This window comes from Ranitomeya variabilis, chromosome 3 (assembly GCF_051348905.1).
Source record: "Ranitomeya variabilis isolate aRanVar5 chromosome 3, aRanVar5.hap1, whole genome shotgun sequence".
Lineage (NCBI taxonomy): Eukaryota > Metazoa > Chordata > Amphibia > Anura > Dendrobatidae > Ranitomeya > Ranitomeya variabilis.
The window spans coordinates 570086462-570109318 of NC_135234.1; the positions used below are offsets into that span (position 1 = coordinate 570086462).

Here is a 22857-nt window from a genome sequence, read left to right on the forward strand (position 1 = left end):
TCTTTTTAGACTGATAACAAGTTTAAACAGGTGCCATTACTACAGGTAATGAGTGGAGGAAAGAGGAGACTCTTAAAGAAGAAGTTACAGGTCTGTGAGAGCCAGAAATCTTGATTGTTTGTTTCTGACCAAATACTTATTTTCCACCATAATATGCAAATAAAATGATAAAAAAACAGACAATGTGATTTTCTGGATTTTTTTTTCTCAGTTTGTCTCCCATAGTTGAGGTCTACCTATGATGTAAATTACAGACGCCTCTCATCTTTTTAAGTGGTGGAACTTGCACTATTGCTGAATGACTAAATACTTTTTTGCCCCACTGTATATACAAGTATACAGTGAAACAGACATGTCAGTAAAGCAGACAGCTCCTCTATTTATAGGCGCCATGCATCTTTGGGGAAAGTTTTATTTTTTATCTTAAATCCATATATTTTGGGGCTAAAAATCATTTTGCAATTGGGTTTCATTAAAAGTTAAGAAACAAAACCCACAAGAGTTGCAAACTCTTCAATCATTAAAAACGTTGCATTGCTTGGCTTTTACAGGCTCAGGAAAGACTGATGAAACTCTCCAGTCAGACGGTCAGAATAAGCTCACTAATAAATCCTCAGTTTACTCATTCTAAACAATTGGCATGTTAGAAAAATTCTATATTTACAAGAGCTCTCCATCTTTGTGGACATGTTTTCTTTTTTTTTTTAACTTATTTTGCTGCGATCAACAGTGTAACACTTAACCTACGGAAGGCAAGTTGTGGACTGTCCCTTCAAAAATAACCCCATTCACTTTTTGCAAGTTATTCTGGCTACCTCATGATAAAGTGTCTGAAGAGCTGAATAAAACATAGTTTTCCATTTTAATTTATCTTCTCTGTTGAAGAGATATTGATTTCTTAATTTTAGAATGCCTAGTAGGCCAATTTCCCCTTCAACAAGGGGGCGTTAACAGACATTCTTCTCTGGGGGCATTTACTCTTAACACTATATCACGTTGCCCAATCATAAGGCGGCAGTGTCAATCAAGAGGAAAAAAGGCAGTGTCATACAGGAGAAAGAAGGAAACGCTCTCAGTGAAGATCAGAACAGGCTTCTCCACTGTGATCTGGGGAGACCGATGTCTCACACTGAGATCTCCTCACTCCCGATGCTTACTGTTATCACAAGTGCAGGGAGGATTTCTCTGATGTAATGTCTTTACATTCAATGCTCAGGATCTATCACAATCATCTTCATCACTTCTCTCCGCAATGACATTCAAAATGTAATGACGTTAAAGCGCCGGAGTAGGAGAGCTGAAGAGGAGCAGTGATGAAGATGATCATGCAGGAAAGTTCCTCCAGTTTTCTTTCGTGTATCACCTTCTTAATAGAGAAGGACATTTACATAGATCTGAAATGACAATACTAAAGAGATGTGATTTCTGCCTTACTACGCTACCTGGACGGGAGGGGAATTTCCTCATAGGTTATCTTAACATAAGGCGGCTTCATAGGCAAATACCAGTATTCAAAATTATAATACAGATAAAATGTCTTATCTAAAACCACCTTCCCATAAATATCCAGAATACTCAGGAGAAGTTCTTTCAAAGACTGATGGGGTCTATAAGGGTAGTAAAATGTTTGAATCTCAGAAGCCAGTGACTTATTTCCCAGTGGGCCAAAGATTGAGCTTTCGTTCCCCAGATAGACAGGTTCTCCACTTAATAAGAATAAGCGAGTGTAGTTTGTCTGTAGGTTTCTCTTAAATGTGGCACCGAGCTGTGAAAGTCTTTCGTAAGTGCGGAGCACAAACTTGCTGCAGTCGTACGAATCAAACCACACAGATGAGTTGGGTCCCAGCGATCCCTGCACAGTCCACGTCTCATAGTAAATGCCGGTGTTGTTATCTTCTCGTATCCATTTCGCCAGCTGATTGAAGATGGAACCTAAAGGGAACAAATTCATTAAAACCTTTTTTAACTAGAAAATATAAAGCAGGAAAAAAGTTGAATATGTAAAATAAGATTTAAAATATTTGTTGGAACGGGGTCGTTTGACAGACATAAGATAAACCTTAGTCAATTGCTGAATTAAAATCACCCACTTCCACCATACACTCAGTTTTGGGTAGGGTGATCCTTTGTATTTTTACCTTTGATTGTAGGCAGGTCTTAAAAGTATAAAAAAAATGTAAATATGCCTCTGATTAATCCCCAAACTTCATTTTATCAGAAAACCTTGTTTTTCCATTTACCTGATATCATTGTTACAGGAACTAAAGTGCCATTATTTTTCCAGTGCTGATCATCTATTCCTTCAAAGAAACACGCTGCTCCCTGATTGCACCAGAATGGCTCCGATATGCCAGGCCTGAGGTGCGGAAATGTACAGTTACCAAGTTGGAAGAGTTCATACCATTCGGCTGTGTAATTCCTGCCAGTTAACGTACTCCGGAAACCGATGGCATCATGCATGATTTTCTGAGCAAAAGACAATAGAGATAGAGGTTAGTTCATAAGCGTACCCGTCATCTCAGGTGACTGCTCAGAATAAGCTTCGTGTACATGTGGAATAACACTATTTCTGGCTATTATGTGCCTTACATCCTGAATTTTGCACTGGTAGTTTTCTTTTGCAGACCCCAGTTCTAAATTTTCAGTTGTCTCTGAGCTAGTGGGTGGACACCAGCTGCTATGATGTCTTTCATGCACAACACACAGATGTGAGAGAATCCTGTTCCCCTATCTCACTGTGAGGACTTGTTCACATGAGTGTATTTTGGTCCAAGTGCTGTCTGTAAGAAAAACGGACCCCACATATACAGCACTAGGATTAATGTTAATCACTGAGGGGCTGCAAAGGAGCAATTTTTTCCCACTGACCAAATATGCTTGTGAAAAACATCACATCATGCACTCATTTCTTCTGTTTGTCAGATGGGATTCGCCCACTTGGAGCCACAGTACAGCATCCATTTTCTTATGGATACATTGCAATTCTGCAACATAGAAAACTGTAAATGGTTAATAGCTGCTGTAAACAATAGATTGTATATGATTTACACACGTATGACAAGTGAGAAAAAAAATTGTCTGAGTTTTCTGGATGAAGATTATTTCTACGCTGGTGGGAATTTCGCCTCACACATCCTCAGAAGCAGCAGCAGCATCCTGGATAGAAATCAAACAGCAGAACCAAGTAGTGTAATGGGAAGTTCTCACGCTGGTTCCTCTTCTCCCAAAGACTAACAGGCAGCTGTAACTTAATACACAATTCAGTGCGTCTTGCTTTGACCAAGACAGATTTGAGTTGGTATTTTTTTACAGAAGGAATAGTGAGTTCAGAAGGTAGAGGAAAGGAAAGACGTGGCTCATAAGTGGAGAAACAAGAATATTTCACTAAGATATTCATTAGAAAAGACAGTGACCATTTAAATTATTGCAACTTGTTCTATCATTCTATTCTGTTATTCAACTGGCCCGTAACACATCAGCTCTTCATAAAAAATGCGTTATCTACCTACATAGCTATGACACAAGACTGAGCTGTAAAACAATAACAAAAACTAGCAAGTGCCACCAAAGATGATTTAGGCTGTGTTCACACATGTTCAACGAGGCCATATATGTTTGAAGTAAATCATTGAATTGTAAAAGTATATACAGCACAGCATCCTTAGCTATAGAATCCAGTTATACTGAATTGCATAGAAGACTATGTTTTATTGAATAAAGTTGAAAAAAAAGTATGACCATAAATAACGCCCAAAGCTACGTCTAAAGTACACTCCTCTAGCAATGATGGTCTTTGGGCAAACTGATTGGAAAGTGTAACAGGCATATATGCTGAGCGTACAGGCCAAGCTCAGTGTTTCCCTCCTACTAGGGGAATGGGAGTATTGTGTGCCCTGCTGTAGCCCGGCCACTAAGAAGGGAAGCGGTCTTTATGAAAAGAGCTGTGCCAGCAGATATGGCCAATCTACTATAACATGTAGCCTTCTTCGAGGCGCCCTCCTCATACTAGTCCAGAGCGTCTGATAATCCAACGTTCAACAGGTCCCATTAATGTCTGGAAGTTCATTGCAATAATAATATAGACTTGACATCTACTCATTAAAGGGGTTGTCAACTACTAGGACAAGCCCTTCTTAATCAAAATGTTTGGTGCCCATAAAATAATAAAGCCTGTAGTAACCTCCTGTGCTGGGGCCATTCCTGCGGTGTCGGTTCTCACCGGTCGGTGGTTGTTGTGACCAATTAGCGCCGGCGTCACTGTCTCCGCCTTCGGATAAATTGACCATGAAGAGGAAGTCCGAGCTACAGCTAATTTTGGACTTCCTCTTCCTTTTCAATTTGACAGGAGGCGGAGACAGTGACGCCAGCACTGATTGGGCACCGTGGTCACGTGTCACAGGAGCCCCGGGAGACGGGAACGGTGCCGGCACGGGAGCGAGTATAAGCTATATTGTTTTATGGAGGCCAAGTGAGGGCTATGACAAGAAGTTAGCCAAGCAGTGGACAACTTCTTTAAGTGTTTAAACTGTTTATGACCAGCATTTTTTTGTTATTGCTCTTTTGTTTTTTTCCCTCCACTGCTTTAAAAAACCACAACTTTCTTTTATGTTTCAGTCAATAAAGCTGTATGAGAGCTTGTTTTGGCAATACAAATTATAGCTTTGAATAAATGTAATTTAGCACATAATATACTAAAAAAAATTCCCAACTGTTTTGCAGTGTTCATTGTGCTGTAAAAATGACTGTACAATATGATTCTTCAGGTCCGTACATCTAGGGTGATTCCAAACGTATTTATTTTTTTTAGATATTATATTCTAGAGTTTTTTTTATATATAACAATTTTATTGTGTTGTCATGTTCTGACGTGGAATTTTCTGTTGATGGATCTGAGGATCTTTTTTTTGTGTACTGAGCTGGTGTTTTTATTGACATCAATTTGAAGTACACATGACATTAGATTAGGTTTGAGCGTCTTTTGCTTTTTTAGGATCGAGTCGGGTCTCGTGAAACCCGGCTGTCTCGAAAGTCGGATCGTGTGAAATCGGCCGATTATTGTGAAAAGTCGGGGGCCAACCGAAACACGAAACCCAATGCAGGTCAATGGGGAGATTTTTTTTTTCTCTCTCTCTCTCTCCTCCGTCCCTGCAAAGTTTGTGTTTCACTGTGCAAATCGCTATATCCCAAACATTAAGATGGCGTTTATACCCCCACCCCCTGTGACGCCGCACAAAGCAAGCCGGAACCTATGTCATCACGCTGCCCACACTCCTTCATTGGCTGAAAAAATGGCGGGGAAAGCGTCATATGAAACGCGACTTTGGCGCGAAGATCGCCGACCGCATGGCCGATCCCACAGTGTGATTGGGTCGGGTTTCATGAAACCCGACTTTGCTGTCCGATCCGTTTCGCTCAACCCTACATTAGATCACTTTTTAATGCAATTTTTTGTGTAGGCGGTTAACGTGCAATTTAAATGATTTAATATTTTGCTAGATCAGACTTTTTCCACACATGATGATACCAAATATGTTTTCTTTATTATTTTTAAATTTGTTTATTTTTCGACTGAGAAAACAGGGGCGATTTAAACTTTTCTATATTTTTTTTTAAATTTTTACTTTTTTTTATCCTTTCTGATTAATTGTACTCAAAGGGGCATTCCCATTTCCAATATCCTATCCCAATATGTAGTATGTGTAAAAATAATATTTGCTAAATACTTCCAAGTATAAATATAGTATAGTTCTTCAGATTGGCTATATTGCTTACCCCATATGCAGGTATTGCAGTATTTTAGGTATCCATGGCTACGACCATTGATATAGTGACAGTTAGTTAGTTGTTAGTGGTCATAATCATGGATACCTAACCTATTGCAATGTCATGCACATGCGATAAGCGACATAGCGAATCAGAAGAACTATACTACATTTCTAATTGGAGGCATTTGCTAATATTATTTTTATTACATCTAATACATATTTGTGATAGGATCTTCGAGATGGGAATACACCTTTAAGTATTGTAGTAAAGAAAGTAACTGATCTCCTCCTGTGAAGCTTCTTAGCTGGGCCAAGATGGCAGCGACAGATGCCTTCAGTATGCTCCCGTCTTCCATGGTAACCTATCGGATCCCCATGATCGTGCCACAGATGGTAGTGGGATGATGGGAGCCCCTATGCGCACATCAGCACCCATTACAGTGAATAACAGCAGCATTTAAATGGTTAAACAGCAGTGATCAAAGGTAGTAGCTATACCCCAGCACTGCAAAGCAACAGTGCTAACCACTGAGCCACCATGCTGCCCCATTTAGTTATGTGCTCCAAATTAATCCAAGATTTTGATGGTCAACAGAGGAGGAACAAAAAGGCAAGGCTGAGCTGAAACCAAGCTGACATCTATAATGAATAGGATAGTTTATATGAATATATTTCAATGGAGAAAATCTTAAAAAAAAAAATCTAAGCCCAATAAAATCATACGTACAAAGTGTCCAAGCAGGTCTCCATATTTGAATTCCCAGACAGGAGCTTGCAGTCGGAAAACCTCAATGACATCTTCATTCTTCATGAGGGGTATCGAACCATTTGAGTATCCAGTAGGGCAAAATGTATATTGAGCTTGACAGTATGGGTCCGACTTGGGCCGATGGTCAAAACGCCTAGAGACAAAGGCAACAGACTATACTTTTAACAGCTCTTTAACTATATTATATGCAGGTTTGACACCCCCTTTAAGAATTCATGAAATCATTGACGAGTTCCATGACCATAATACAAAAGGCCTAAGACCAAAGTATTTGCAGGTCACTAATATTCCTTAGGCAGGGTTCACATTGCGTTGCTGCAGTCCGTTCAACACATGCGTTAAATGGACTGCACCAACGCTAGTGCCTTGAATAGATCGCGTCATGCGATCGCGATAGCACAGTAGCTCCATGCGCTACATAGTGGTAGTCAATGGGTGCGCTAATGCATCCGTTACGTAGCGTTAGAATACTTTATAACACCAGCTTGAAAAATGATTTTAAAATCCGACATGTTGGCCTACTGAAATGCATGTTCAGTAAATGCACTCAATACTTGGTCGGGGCTCCTTTTGCATCAATTGCTGCATCAATGCAGTGTTGCATGGAGGCGATCAGCCTGAGGCACTGCTGAGGTGTTATGGAAGCCCAGGTTGCTTTGATAGCAGCCTTCAGATCATCTGCATTGTTGGGTCTGGTGTCTCTCATCTATATATATAATTGTCTAAGGGGTACTTCCGTCTGCTGTCTGTCCCGGATATACATTGGGTAAGGCCTCTCTCATGGAATCCAAGTCGCTGATTGGTCTCGGCAGCTGCCTGTCATGGCTGCCGCGACCAATCAGCGACGGCCACAGTCCGATTAGTCCCTCCCCTACTCCCCAGCAATCACTGCCCGGCACTCGCTCCATAATCCCCTTCCCCTCCAGTCACCGCTCACACAGGGTTAATGGCAGCGGTAATGGGCCGCGGTGTAACGCACTCCATTACCGCTGCTATTAACCCTGTGTGTCCCCAACTATTTACTATTGACGCTGCCTATGCAGAATCAATAGTAAAAATGTCATGTTAAAAATAATTTAAAAAAAAAACCTGCTATACTCACCATCCGCCGCCTTTCGCGCTCCTAGCGTCGCTACGGTGACCGCTCCATGCAAGTGGCAGCTTCCGGTCCCAGGATGGTATGCCAGAAGGACCTTCCATGACGTCACGGTCATGTGAACACGACATGTCACAGGCCCTGCGAGAAGGACCTTCCATGACGTCGCTGTCACATGACCGTGACGTCATGGAAGGTCCTTCTCGCAGGGCCTGTGATGACGTCGCTGTCACATGACCGTGACGTCATGGAAGGTCCTTCTGGCATACCATCCTGGGACCGGAAGCTGCCGCCTGCGGTCGTCACGGTCATGTGACCGTGACGTCATCACAGGTCCTACACGAGAAGGACCTGCCATGACGTCACGGTCATGTGACTGCGATGTCATCACACCCTGGGACCGGAACCTGACGCCTGCACCGCGCACAGGGCCAGGACTTCAACGGGCCTATGGAGGGTGAGTATATGTTTATTTTTTATTTTAACTCTATACTAAGTGGCTCTGTGCTGTGTACTCCGTCGCTGTGCAATATACTATGTGACTGGGCAATATACTACGTGACTGGGCAATATACTACGTGACTGGGCAATATACTACGTGACTGGGCAATACACTACGTGGGCTGTGCAATATACTACGTGGCTGGGCAATACACTACGTGACTGGGCAATATACTACGTGGCTGGGCAATATACTACGTGGCTGGGCAATATACTACGTGACTGGGCAATACACTACGTGGGCTGTGCAATATACTACGTGGCTGGGCAATACACTACGTGACTGGGCAATATACTACGTGACTGGGCAATATACTACGTGGGCTGTGCAATATACTACGTGGCTGGGCAATACCCTACGTAACTGGGCAATATACTACGTGGGCTGTGCAATATACTACGTGGCTGGGCAATATACTACGTCGCTGTGCAATATACTACGTGGACATGTATATTCTAGAATACCCGATGCGTTAGAATTGGGCCACTATCTAGTACTAACATAGTTAGCAAGGCCGAAAAATGACATTTGTCTATCTAGTTCAGCCTATATTCCATCAGAATAAATCCCTAGATCTACATCCTTCTAAAGAACCTAATAACTGTAAGGCTACTTTCACACTAGCGTTAACTGCATTCCGTCACAATGCGTCGTTTTGCCGAAAAAACGCATCCTGCAAAAGTGTTTGCAGGATGCGTTTTTTCACCATTGATTAACATTAAGCGACGCATTGTGACGGATTGCCACACGTCGCACCCGTCGTGCAACGGATGCGTCGTGCAGTGGCGGACCGTCGGGAGCAAAAAACGCTACATGTAACGTTTTTTGCTCACGACGGTCCGCTTTTTCCGACCGTGCATGCGCGGCCGGAACTCCGCCCCCACCTCCCCGCACCTCACAATGGGGCAGCGGATGCGCTGGAAAAATGCATCCGCTGCCCCCGTTGTGCGGCGGAGACGCTAGCATCGGGAACGTCGGCCCGACGCACAGCGACGGGCCGAGCCCGACGCTAGTGTGAAACTAGCCTTAGATACAATATTGCTACGCTCCAGGAAGACATCCAGGCCTCTCTTGAACCCTCTTGGCCCAAGTTTCCAACTTATCCAGATCCACCTGTAGCAGAATACTATCTTCTCTTGTATTGACTGCTTTACATAGTGTAGCGTGGCTAAAGGTCGTATAGTCGACGGAAGGTATGTTTCGCAAAGATGGCTTGTCTCTGTGATGTAACCAGGAGTGTTTTTTCTAATGCACATAAGCAATAAGGGATCATTGAGTACACTTGGGTCCGGATCATGGGTAGCTGTGAGAGATGGGAGGGTCTGGCTACCCACATGCCTTACCCCTGGGTAGGGGCATCATCGTATCTCTATATGTGTTTGAGGACCTGCGGTGATGTCACTACCACGTGACTAATCATGTGATGGGTTCCTGGGTGTGTTTAAAACTATATAATGTAGCCTAATGCTTAACTCAGGACCTGTATGTGGGGAGGTGAAAGCCTCCAATATGAGTTGAGGCTCCAGGACTGAGCCTGAAGTACTGGACATTGCTATTTTCTTTTGCCTGAGCTTAAGGCTATTTGTTTTCTGTTTTTGGAGTTGTTGAATAAACCCAGTGAACTTTTAAAGGAACGTGCCTCCTGACTGCCACTTGTTGCACCTGAGCGAGTACAACCCCCACAATAGTTTTGTATCATCTGCAAATATCAATATTTTACTGTGTAAACCTTCTGCCAGATCATTAATGTTGCAGAGAATAGGTCCCACCACCGACCCTCCGGTACCCCACTTGTCACAGCGATCCAGTTAGAGAATATACCATTTATAACCACCCTCTGCTTTCTATCACTAAGCCAGTTACTTATCCATTTACACACATTTTCCTCTCATCTTCCTCTTGACATTACCCATAGATTCTCTATGGAGTTAAGGTCTGGCGAGTTTGCTGACCAATCAAGCACAGTGATGTTGTTGTATTTAAACCAGGTATTGGTACTTTTGGCCGTGTGGACAGGTGCCAAGTTCTGCTGGAGAATGAAGTTTTCATCTCCAAAAAGCTTGTCGGCAGAGGGAAGCATGAAGTGCTCCAACATTTCCTGGTAGACGGCTGTGCTGACTTTGGTCTTGATAAAACCCAGTGGACCTACACCAGCATATGACATGGCTCCCCAAACCATCACTAATTGTGGAAACTTCACACTAGACCTCAAGCAGCTTGGATTATGTGCCTCTCCACTCTTCCTCCAGTCTCTGGGACCTTGATTTCCAAATGAAATGCAAAATTTACTTTCATCTGAAAACAACACCTTGGACCACTGAGCAACAGTCCCGTTCTTTTTCTCCTTGGCCCAGGTAAGACGCTTCTAGCCTTGTCTATTGGTCATGAGTAGGGTTGAGTGACTTTGACTTTTTTAGGGTCGAGTCATGTTTCGCGAAACCCGACTATTTGAAAAGTCGAGTCAGGCGAAATCGGCCGATTACTGCGAAAAGTCGGGGATCGGCCGGAACACGAAACCCTATGCACGTCAATGGGGATATATATATATATATATATATATATATTTTTTCTCTCTCTCTCTCTCCGTCCCATCCCAGCAGAAAATCTCGTGTTGCACATTGCAAATCCCTACTGCGCACAAGCGATAAAATGGGCGAAAGGCGTGCACTCCCCTAAGACCTATGTCATCACTCTGCCCACGCTCCTTCATTGGCTGAAAAAATGGCGCTAAACGCATCATACGAAACGCGACTTTGGTGCCAAGATCGCGTACCGCATGGCCGACCCCACACAGGGATCGGGTCGGGTTTCATGAGACGCCGACTTTGCCAAAAGTCGGCGACTTATGAAAATGACCGATCCGTTTTGCTCAACTCTAGTCATGAGTGGTTCGACACAAGGAATGCGACACTTGTAGCCCGTGTCCTGGATATGTTTGTATGTGGTGGCTCTTGCAGCAATGACTCCAGCAGCAGTCCGCTCCTTGTGAATCTCCTCAAAATTTTTGAAATACCTTTTCTTAACAATCCTTTCAAGGCTGCGGTTATCCCGTTTGCTTGTGCAGCTTTTTCTACACCACTTTTTCCTTCCACTCAACTGTCAATTAATATGCCTGGATACAGCACTTTGTGAACAGCCAGCTTCTTTAGCAATGAGCTTTTGTGGCTTATGGAGTGTGTCAATTACTGCCTTCTGGACATCTGCAGTCAGCAGTCTTCCCCATGATTGTGGAGTCTACTGAAACAGACTAAGGCTAGGTTCACACTGCGTTAGTGCAGTCCGTTCAGCGCATACGCTAACGGACTGCGCTAACGCAAGTGCCGACTTTGGCACAGCGCTAGCGCAGATGGAGCATCTGCTAGCTCCATCTGCGCTAGCAGTGACGGACCCGGAAACGCTGCAGCCCGCGTCTCGGGTCCGTCACTCAATGACGGCACATCGCCTAGCGCACGCCCATTGTGGGCGTGCGCTAGCGATGTGTCCGACATTGCTTTCAATGGCGGTGTTAACGGACTACGTTACACCGCGTTATGCCGCGGTGTAACGTAGTCCGTTTAACGTACTGCCATAACGCAATGTGAACCTAGCGTTAGGGACCTTTTTAAACGCTTAGGAATCCTTTGCAGGTGTTATTAATCATTCTAATTTACTGAGATAATGACTTTTGGGTTTTCATTGGCTGTAAGCCATAATCATCAACATTAACAGAAATAAACACTTGAAATAGATCACTCTGTAATGACTATGAGTTTCACTTTTTGTACTGAAGAACTGAAATTAACTTTTTGATGATATTCTAATTTTGTGAGAAGCACTTTATATATATGATATATATGACATACAGAATTTTTCTATGTAAATGTGGCGCTCCAGGGTCCTGGTCGTCGCAGTGGTATTGTTTTCCTCTAGGGGAGAGTGATACTGCGTTTGGAGGCAAAGAGGGATAACTGCATCCAGGTATCACAAACATGCAACACATTCACACTCAAGGCCACCAGGGGGAGCTTCTGCTCCTATTTATTAGGACACTCCCCATATATACAGTATATATAACTGGTAGTCTGTAGGGTAAGTTAGTTCCAGACAGAAGATAGTTGCTGGCTGAGCTCAGCTCAGTCAGTTCTAGACAGTAGTCTGAGGACGGAAGGTTAAAGGAGCTGTGCATGCCCTCAGAGCTGCAGCTACCAGAAAGAGACATTGAAAGGCAGAATTGTGTTGCAGAGAGCGTGAAGGAAGTCTAAGCAAAGGAGAGGATACGAGAAGGGGACCAGCCCTGCTCAGGCTGCCTCCTTCTGAGGCGCAAAATCCCGGTAGCCGGAACACCGAGGGAGTAAGGACCTCTACGCCTTATTTCAGAGACAGGCAGGACAGCTAATTGCAGGTTACCTGTCCGCACCTAAACCCAGGAGGCACGGTGACACCTACAGAGCCGGGTTATCTAAAAGACCCTATAAACAGGCTCAAGTCACCAGTCATACGGGTTTTGTCCTATCCTATACGGGGGACAGAGAGAGCGAAACATTGCATCTGTGAGACCCTTATGTGAAGCCATAAGCAGTAAGGGATATCACCACCGCAGCGCAAGGGAAGGCTACTGATTTCCACCTGGACAAGGGAACTCTGGACGTGCCTCCAAACCGGCCGGACTCTGCCTGCCCTGTGATCTGGTGCCCTGGACTGTGGATGCTGAAGTCTTCAGTAAAGGTAAAGAGACTGCAACCTTGTGTCCTCGTTCGTCTCTGCGCCCCTCACCATACCACTATCTACACACCGGGAAGCCCTGGGGACATACTTCACCTGTGGGAAGGTATACCATCTAGCTGCCATAACATCACCCCAGTGGACCCCTGAAAGCAGCGTCTGTCACCCTGACCGAATACCACAGGTGGCGTTACGAACATAAACTTTATCCCTTTAAAGACCTTTCCCTTTTATAGGGACGTCCCAGGGCCACGGACCGGGTCAGCCACCGTGACATCCCCCTGTGAACCGCAGGACCCGGTACCGAGTACCCCATGGCCCTTGGGGGGCGATCCATAAAAGCTCATGTTAAAATTGCACTGCAATCAGGCGTAAATCGGACACCAAGTGTGAAAAATCGGATTGCACTCGCATGACACGTGTGCGACTCTCGGCAGGGAGACTCGGACCGATTTTTCATACGATTTATATGACTTAGGCCGTAGGCTGGGACTACACAGTGACTTAGCCGTGATGCCAGTCCTGCTGCCAAAGATCATTGTGTGCCACATGGCAGCACAGTGCAGGTGAGTGGGGTCACATGGCAAGCAAGTGACATCTAGGAAGCCACAGAAAGTTGGAACTAGTTAGATATTTTGTAATTTGCTTGTCGTGATCCCAGTACGGTGCGGATCACAATGCGATGCCACTCCCCGGCATTATGCTGTGATGTAGGAGTGGCAGACAGTGATCTTAAGTCATGGCTAGAGGTGCCCCAGCCTCACTGGCCATGAGGCATAACACTGCAACAGGTGAATCTTAAAGGGATAGACAGATTACATCTTAAAGGGTTATAAAGAGGGATATAGGTTTCATCATTCTCCAAACACTGACACCCAGTAACACAACTTGAAGCTCATGGGCCCCAATGCAAAAGCTCCAACAGGGCCCCCACTTCTTGCAAATCTTTAATAGCATTGGTCTTTTTATATGAACCTTTGGGGCCCCGTGTGCGATTGCAATCCCTGCACCTATTGTAGTTTCGCCCCTGCTGACACCCCACTGATCCCCAGCACAGGGCACTTCTTGTGATGTCCCCACAACACTGCAGATTCTCACCATATTGTCACCTGCACTAATATACTAAGGAATGTAATGATGAAGCCATTCTACAGTAGAAAGCCACCATGTCATCTATAGTGCCGGAAGTGTCCAGCCCCGAAGGGGTTACCCAGGCAGTGAGGAGGGGGGCGGCACTTACTTGTAGGGCACCGGCCACCCTCCCGCTGTGCTCCACACTGCCCCCGCCAGGAGCAGCAGGGCCACAGCACGGAGCAGGGCAGCTCCAACCCCGTGCGCCATGACCGCGGCACCACCGCCCCCGAGCCCCGCCGCCGCCCGCTCCTTCCTCATCACACTGTCATATGACCAGGAAGACACACGCATCTCCAGGCGGTGCCCTGCCCCGAGCCGCCACCTCCCCACAGTGCCCGCACCCTGACCACTCCGGTACTACACCGAGGATACCGGCCCGCCTGGACACAGACACGACGGCGCATCTTTAGTTATTAGCAATAGCATTGCATGTATGCCAGGATCCCTCAGAGAGCTATTGCTGACGTAGCCCGTGACCCTGACCGTGACTGTCACGTGTAGTGGGCCCTGTGACTGCTGTGTTTTACCAGTGAGCCCTGCAAGTAGAGCGGTCATCCCTGCAGTGTGAGCCGGAGTACTCTAGCTCCCTCTGCTGTCAGTCCTCGGTGTCACGGCATCGCACAGCACAGGGAGGACAGGCGCAATACCTGCTGGCACACACCGGGTCAGCACCAAGTGGGCACTATGTTCTGCTAGCAGGGGGTTTCATGCTGCTCAGCCGTGACATTGCGGGGGGCTGGCGGCAGGGTGACACTTTTAGGGCAGGTGCCAGCGACCCTCCATTCTCCCATCTGAGAGCATACCGCCGCTTATGCATATCACACTCTGATCACACTCTGATCACACTCTGATCTGTGTGTTATCTGTGTGATTGAGTCTTTCAGATGAGGAGAAGATGGAGAAAAAATGTCTCCGTCTTCTTCATTGTGTCAGTCCGTGGAAACTGGATGTCATACAAGCGCAGTCCGATGTGTCCCACGCACTTATTGGTTTGCATGGCCGAGTGCGATACAAATAGCGGATAAAACTCAGGCATGTTGCGATTTTTTTCTCCCGACCGGCTTTGTCAGAGGAAAAAAAATCAAACGTGTACATGTCCCCATATAATAATATTGGACCGGGTGCAATACAATGTTATTGTCAGATCTCACTTGGACTGAAATTACGGTCGTCTGCACCTGCCGTTAGTTTATATTTTTTATCCTGAGCCAATTTATTGCAGTGCTGACAGTTTGGGGTCCAGTCCCTGGCTCCATCAGAACATGTATCTGTAGCCACGAAGGGACGTAATGGGTATGATGTAGTTTGGATGTTATCCCATCCCAACCTGTGGAGGTCTGCCTGCTGGGGCCCCACCAATCCTGTGTAAATGGGGAAGTGGTCTTACCATTCATTCATTGATATGGGAGTGCTGAAGATCAGCTCAGCACATTTCCAGCAGCTCCATTAATTGGCTGTAGGGGATCAAAAACCATACACCCAGGACATGATGTACTATCATTGGGGTGTCCTAAATTATTTTCCAATTTTATTTTTTTATTGTTGATTTCCAATGTAACTGGGGCTAACATATTATTCCCTCCAGTTACAGGAGAAACACAGCCTCCTGACATACACTGCAGATTGGTGTGCCCTGTTATACCCTGCAGCTGCGGTCACTACAGACCATGTGATTGCTGGAGCAAGATCAGGAAGCTACTTGCTTCCTGCCCAGATTACACAACTTTCATCATTCAGCGGCTCCTATCTAACAGCAATGACCTGTCTCTGCCCCTTCTGTGGGGAGTCCGGTGTCTCTGACAGCCATTGCCCACTTCTGCAGCCATTTGCAGACAGCCCTGACATTTAAAGGACCGAACCTAACCGGACCAGAATTATGGCTATGCTGTGTGTATCAGCTTTCTTTTTGCTGTTGATCACGGAGATAACACATTTAGGGCTCATTCATTCCCACTTGCGATGAAATTGGACGAATGCAATCCGACTAAAAATCAAATTGCAATATACAAAAAAAAGTTGCACTCTATCATGCTAAAGCATGTGAATGTGAAATATGAATAGTAATACGGCTTTTGAATATTAGGAAAAAAATTTGAGATGCTTAGCATAACATTTGGCCAAATTATATCTGCCCATCAACGATCGTCAAGATGGTCTCAAAAACTGATGGGTCCCTGTCCTGTGTGAACACCTCTCTTAGGCTGATGTCTGAATTTCTGGGTGAATGTGGACACCTCTGTCAGCTATGCCTGCATTTGTGGGTAAGTAGGAACCTGCTGTAATTAAAATCAACACATGTTGAACGGCGGAGTACTCAGTCAGTAAGCTAACATACAAATGACAAAAAACTTTTAGCAGTGTGGACAGGTGCCAAGTCCTGCTGGAGAATGAAATTTCCATCTCCAAAAAGCTTGTCTGCAGAGGGAAGAATGAAGTGCTCTAAAATTTCTTGGTAGACGGCTGCGCTGACTTTGGTCTTGATAAAACACAGTGGACCTACACCAGCAGATGACATGGCTCCACAAACCATCACTGATTGTGGAAACTTCACACTAGACCTCAAGCAGCTTGGATTGTGTGCCTTTCCTCTCTTCTTCCAGACTCTGGGACCTTCATTTCCAAAAGAAATGCAAAATTTACTTTCATCTGAAAACAACACCTTGGACCACTGAGCAACAGTCCAGTTCTTTTTCTCCTTGGCCCTGGTAAGATTCTTCTGGCATTGTGTATTGGTCATGAGTGGCTTGACACAAGGAATGTGACACTTGTAGCCCATGTCCTGGATACATCTGTGTGTGTGACTCCAGCAGTAGTCCACTCCTTCACACTAGACCTCAAGCAGCTTGGATTGTGTGCCTTTTCACTCTTCCTCCAGACTCTGGGACCTTGATTTCCAAAAGAGATGGGAGAAAGTTCCACAAAGTCAACTATCACTGCAGCCCTTCACCAGTCTGGCCTTTATGGCAGAGTGGCCCGACGGAAGCCTCTCCTCAGTGCAAGACATGAAAGCCCAAATAGAGTTTGCTAAAAAACACAGGAAGGACTCTCAGACTATGAGAAATAAGATTCTATGGTCTGATGAGATGAAGATAGATCTTTTTGGTGATAATTCTAAGCAGTGTGTGTGGAGAAAACTAGGCACTGCTCATGATCTGCCCAATACAATCCCAACAGTGAAACGTGGTGGCAGCATCATGCTATGGGGGTGTTTTTCAGCTGCAGGGACATAACGACTTATTGTCATTGAAGGAAACATGAATGCGGACAAGTACAGAGATATCCTGGATGAAAACCTCTCCCAGAGGTCTCTGGACCTCAGACTTGGCCGAAGGTCCAACTTCCAACAAGACAATGACCCTAAGCACACAGCTTAACTAACAAAGGAGTGGCTTCAGAACAACTCTGTGACCATTCTTGACTGGCCCAGCCAGAGCCCTGACCTAAACCCAACTGAGTATCTCTGGAGAGACCTGAAAATGGCTGTCCACCAACGTTCACAATCCAACCTGACGGAACTGGAGAGTATCTGCAAGGAAGAACGGCAGAAGATCCCCATATCCAGGTGTGAAAAACTTGTTGCCTCATTCCCCAAAAGACTCATGGCTGTACTAGCTCAAAAGGGTGCTTCTACTCAATACTAAGCAAAGGGTCTGAGTACTTATGACCATGTGATATTTCAGGTTTGTTTTTTTTTACTAAATTTGCAAAAATGACTACATTTCTGTTTTATTTCAGTCAAGATGGGGTACAGAGTGTACATTAATGACAAAAAAATGAACTTTTTTGAATTTACCAAATGGCTGCAATGGAACAAAGAGTGAAAAATACTTTCCATACCCACTGTATATATATATATATATATATATATATATATATATATATATATATATATATATATATATAGATAAATAGAAGAAAAGTCAGCAATTCTGCAGCCACATACAGTAAAATCACAGTGGGACCCAACAGGATAGAATAGATGGAATGCATACAGTACATACACTAAGAATAGATAAATATATAGATGTCAGTGACATGTACAATTAGTACAGTGTGCGTGCAGCTTACTGTACATGCCTTTAATTATTAAACGATTATTTTTCTGAAAAAAATGATGTGGGCTACCTTGTATTTTTTTTAAGCAGCAGAGGGAAAGGCTGAGGGCAGATGTTTATAGCATGGGAAGGGGGTAATACCCATGGAGCTTCCCAGGCTATTAATATCAGCTCACAGCTGTATACTTAGCCTTTACTGGTTATTAAAATGTCCCCCTCCCAAAATTATGTAGGTCCCCCTATAATTAATAACCAGCAATGGCAAGTCAGACAGCCGCGCATCTGATATTAATAACCTAGTAAGGGGCCTTGGATACTGGCCCGCCCAAGCTAAAAACATCAGTTGTCAGCCACCCCAGAAAAGGGGCATCCTATATCGGATAAGTGATATTTCATCTATGTTCCTATTGATTGGATGTGATATAGGATGAATTCATGTGTTGGTGTTAATTTGCATATACATTTAATAGCCTGGAAGCATACCCAGCTAATTCATTGAATAAGCAAATTATGCTACATTAAGGTCAAAGATCGTTTAAACAGTTTATTGGCCTTGTATTTATCATATCCTGTGCCAGTAGGATCTTGGAGCTAATATAGGGTGAAACCCAAAGGCCACTGCTCTATTGAGGCTGTTTATTGTTTTGGTTTTTATTGTTTACTTATATTTGTTTTTGTGTTGTTTTTTTGACCATTTTTTTTGTTTTTTTCATGTCTGTTCTTAAATTATTGTTTTCTCACCTTTGAATATAGTGTGAGATAACGTAGGCTATCCCTTACTGCCCTGAGTAGGGGCGCTAAAATCATACATCTAGGGTGCCAACCTCCACAGTAAGGCAGGAGACAGATAAGGCCTATCATAGGGTATGCGCTAGACCTTGGTCAAAACATTGGCTATTTTTTTGCCTAAAACCACTGGGAAGGTGTTTTTTAGATATTTGTAAATAAAATTAATTTTAAAAGGGAATTCATGTTCACCATATAGTTAAAATTCTCGTTCATAATTTCAATATATAAGTCGGGCAATGGTTGGGGGGGTTGATGTCACATTTGTATTGTCAGGCGACATCAAGCCCAAAGGAAGCTCTCCTTTGCTTCTCATTGATGAAAGTCTTTTTTCTAGCTTTATATGACATGAGTCCTGCCTCTAGGAGCCTATTACGAACTGTTCTTGCCGTGCACTTCACCCCAGCTGGCATTTGCCATTCCTTTTGTAGGTCACTTGATGTCATCCTGCGTTTGCTGAGTGACCTTCAAATAAAAGATGATGGTCATCCCGGTCAGTGGAGAGTCATTTTCGCCCTCTGTCGGTCTGTATCTATGTTGTCCCCAATGTCTGCTGCTTGACCTTGTTGTAATGGACTGCCGTCTTAGAAATTGTAAGGATGGAGGCAACATGATGCTCACTGTGTCCCTCTGCTAGTAAAGCCAGAATTGAGCCCTTCTTTTCCTTACTCAAGACTTTTCAACTCCTTTGGCATGGCTACAAATTATTTTTTCATTCCTATTACTTTTGAGATATTACTAGCACTTGTTTTACCATTAAGCTTGTCCTATTGGAAAAGGATTGTGAACACCACAGCAGGGTTTTTTATATTTTCCTTCAGTGAAATAAGATTTGGTTCAGGTGATCAACTGATCACATTAAGTAGAATGAGGTGTACTCTGGTTGGAATTCAACTGACACTGGAATGGAATGGCTGTCAGACATGTAGAGAAGCTGATTTTTATAAAACTTTGCAGTGGTCTCTTAATTTTTGCCAGAGCTGTATATTCAGAATAGTTCTAGGCCTACATTGATAGTTTTGATTTTTAAAGGGAGCCTGTAACATGAATCATGCTGCCCGAACCATTGGCAATGTAAATCAGAGATCTGCTCCTTCATTTCAAGTATGTATGATTTAGGCCGGCGTCACACTAGCGAGTTTTACGGACGTATGAGAGGCGCTGAAAACACGGATTGCATACGGTACAATGATTCTCTATGGCCCAGCTCCTATCTGCCGTATTTTACGGATCTGTATTATACGGTCTTGTACGGCTGTAGAAAATCGCAGCATGCTGCGTTTGTCACCGTATTGCGCAAAAAAATCGCCAATGAAAGTCTATGGGGCGATAAAAATACGGATTACACACGGACCAGCTTTGTGACTTGTGAGAAATACGCCAGACATCTCCAGGTGCCAGGAATTGTGCCAAGCCCTCAATCAGGAAGTTCAGACATGCTAATTAGCTGAAAAAGCCAGACAGACATCCCGGAAGTCTGGCGCTCGCCTCCACTGAGTTCCAAGCAGCATGGCCAGCATAATCAACGTGGATATGCTCCTCATCCTGGTCCAAGAAAGGCCAGAAATCTGGGACCAGCGGGATCCAAATTTTGCCAACCGGTCCAGGAAAGAGGCAGCTTGGAGGACCATCTGTGGGATCCTATTCCCAGATCATGCCCAACGGCCACGTGCGGAGCAGACACAACTTTGTAAGTACAGTCATGTAGCGACATTAATTAACCTTGAAAAATGCTTTACCAACATGATTACATGAAGAATATTTTTTGCCTTAGTATGGTATTTTTATTTTTTTTTTTAAAAAAGCAAAGATGATTAACATGATAAAGTGTTTACGTACATAGCTAATATTGATGTTGCGTTGCTTAATATTTTTTTTTTTTCGCCAAACTGGTACAGACAGGTGTGGACCCTGTCGTTTATTTTTTTTTTATATTTTGTTGTTTTTTTCAGCAATTGTAACTTTACGCAAATCATTTTTAAGAATTCATTTTATTATCATCGTTCAAATATGATCTATCAATGCCAACTGGTTTAAGCAATGTGCAGAATGAGCTTAAACAATATTTGTTACCATGTCATTGCAGTGGATGATGTTATGACACGATGGCGCAGCATCAGGGACCAGTACCGGCAGGAAAGGCAGCAGCGGGCAAGAAGTGGGTCAGCAGCACCACCCAAAAAAAGGAAATACATTTACTACGATCGTCTGTCCTTTTTGGATGCCAGTATGGATCTAAGGCAGTAAGTCAAAACAACAATACACATTTTTGTTAGAAAATATGATTATTAATCTTATTTGTTCTGGTTATTCCATGGCGCTTTACATGTAAGGGGGGGTAAACATTTTCTAAAAAATATTATAAAAAATAATTTAAAAAAAAAAAAGGTCCTGGAGGAGAGAGGAACCGGGCCGCAAAGCCTCACAAGCTCCAACAAGGTATGGGTGAGAATACAGTAGGTGAGGGTAGAGCTGTTCATGCAGTGGTTTGGTCGATCGGTGGTTACAGCAGGTTATCTAATTGTTGGAAGAGGAGATAAGAGGGGAGTAGAGAAGGAGATCTTGTGAGGATCAGAGGTTGTGTGTTTGTAATTATCGGGAGACGAGGTCACAGATGGCTAATAAAATTATGTTACCAAATGACTCAACTATTAATGTTTTGTTTTTCGTTTCATTGTTTAATAACAGAACACAGTCCAACCTCACAGAGAGGGAGACCGGATCTTATTCGGAGGCTGTAATCGATCCCGTTAGTGTGAAAGAAGAGGTGGCAGGCCCATCTTTGGCCTCTTCTACCTCCATCCTTCAAGGTCCATCGGCTTCGGCATCACTACAGACAGCAGCAAGTGTCGAAGATGCAGCACCACCACCCTCGGCAGCACCTGATCATGTAAGCCATGAAGAGCATGGCCACAGCAGCAGCCCTACTGGCCCACTGGAGTCCTCCTCACAGGCAGCTGGGACTTTACGCAGAGGCCGCAGAAGGAGAGAGCTGCAAGCCACTAGGAGGGATGTGGATGCTGGAGTCCTTAATTATTTGGTCAGGGCAGCCACGGATGATGGAGAGGAGGCCTTTGCTCGTAGCCTTGCCCGGTACCTTCGTCCTCTTCCCCGTGAGGTGAGGCTACGTGTGAGAGGGTGTATTCAAATCCTGATTGATTTAAGCACCCCTCCAAATAACCCCTATGAGGTGTTTCAATTTCTTGAGAGAAGGCAGCTTTCCCAAAATAACCTCTTAAGCCTTCAAATAACTCAACAGGAGCATGATCAATCAGGATTTGAAGCACCTCCTCCACGTATGCCTACACCTCAACCCCTCCCAACCCAAAATCTACAAAGGCCAGCTCTGTACCAAATGGCACCCTACAACCCCCATTCCCAATATGGCCACTTTTCCAGACCCAGTGATGTAGGCTGGTCCCAACCTGGGTTTGGACAACATGGCCATTTTGGGGTTGGGTATGAGTCCAGCCAAAATGTCCGTCAGCATGAGGGCCAGAGACAATTCCCTTATGGCCAACACCAAACTGCCCAATATGGACAAGGCCTGTATTCGGCTCAGCAACCCACAGCATCCTCACAGGGTGAAGGACAGTTGGCCCAACAATGGCCCCCTGAACAGGACCCTGAGCTGCCGCCATCTCCACCGCCAACTTGCAGGGATCTGTAAGGCAATTTTTTTTTTTTATTCTTTTTTTTGGTTATGCAAAACCATGTTTTTGGTTATTTTGTGCAGTATTTGCACTTTGTTGTGTTTGGTTGTTGGCAAAAAATGCCAAAATGAGGGAAAAAAACCATATGCCAAAAATATGGTTAAAAGTTTTCAAAAAAAGGCTTTTGCTCTTAGTAAAAATTGTTGTCAAAAGCCAAATGATGTTTGTGGACCAATCATTATTACATCACACACATATGCTCTGTTTATAATCATATGGTAATTAAGGAAATTCAACACACAGAGTACTGTTTCTTTTGCAAAAAAAATTTGATTTTTATAATATAGTTATAAAAGAAGGAAATCACAACTGAGAAACAGCATAATCTTGCCAGGG

General features: G+C 44.2%; 1 protein-coding gene across 1 annotated transcript; it reads right to left on the minus strand.

Annotated features, from left to right (window-relative positions):
• Positions 1-706: 706 nt before the first annotated feature.
• On the minus strand, positions 707-14207 carry CLN5 (CLN5 lysosomal BMP synthase). The gene is made up of 4 exons (XM_077297221.1): positions 14074-14207; positions 6493-6667; positions 2241-2466; positions 707-1932 (listed from the first exon to the last, which is right to left on the minus strand). Exons 1-4 carry the CDS (start codon positions 14172-14174, stop codon positions 1439-1441), a joined length of 996 nt encoding a protein of 331 aa, XP_077153336.1. The 5' UTR covers positions 14175-14207; the 3' UTR covers positions 707-1438.
• Between the last annotated feature and the right edge of the window lie 8650 nt (positions 14208-22857).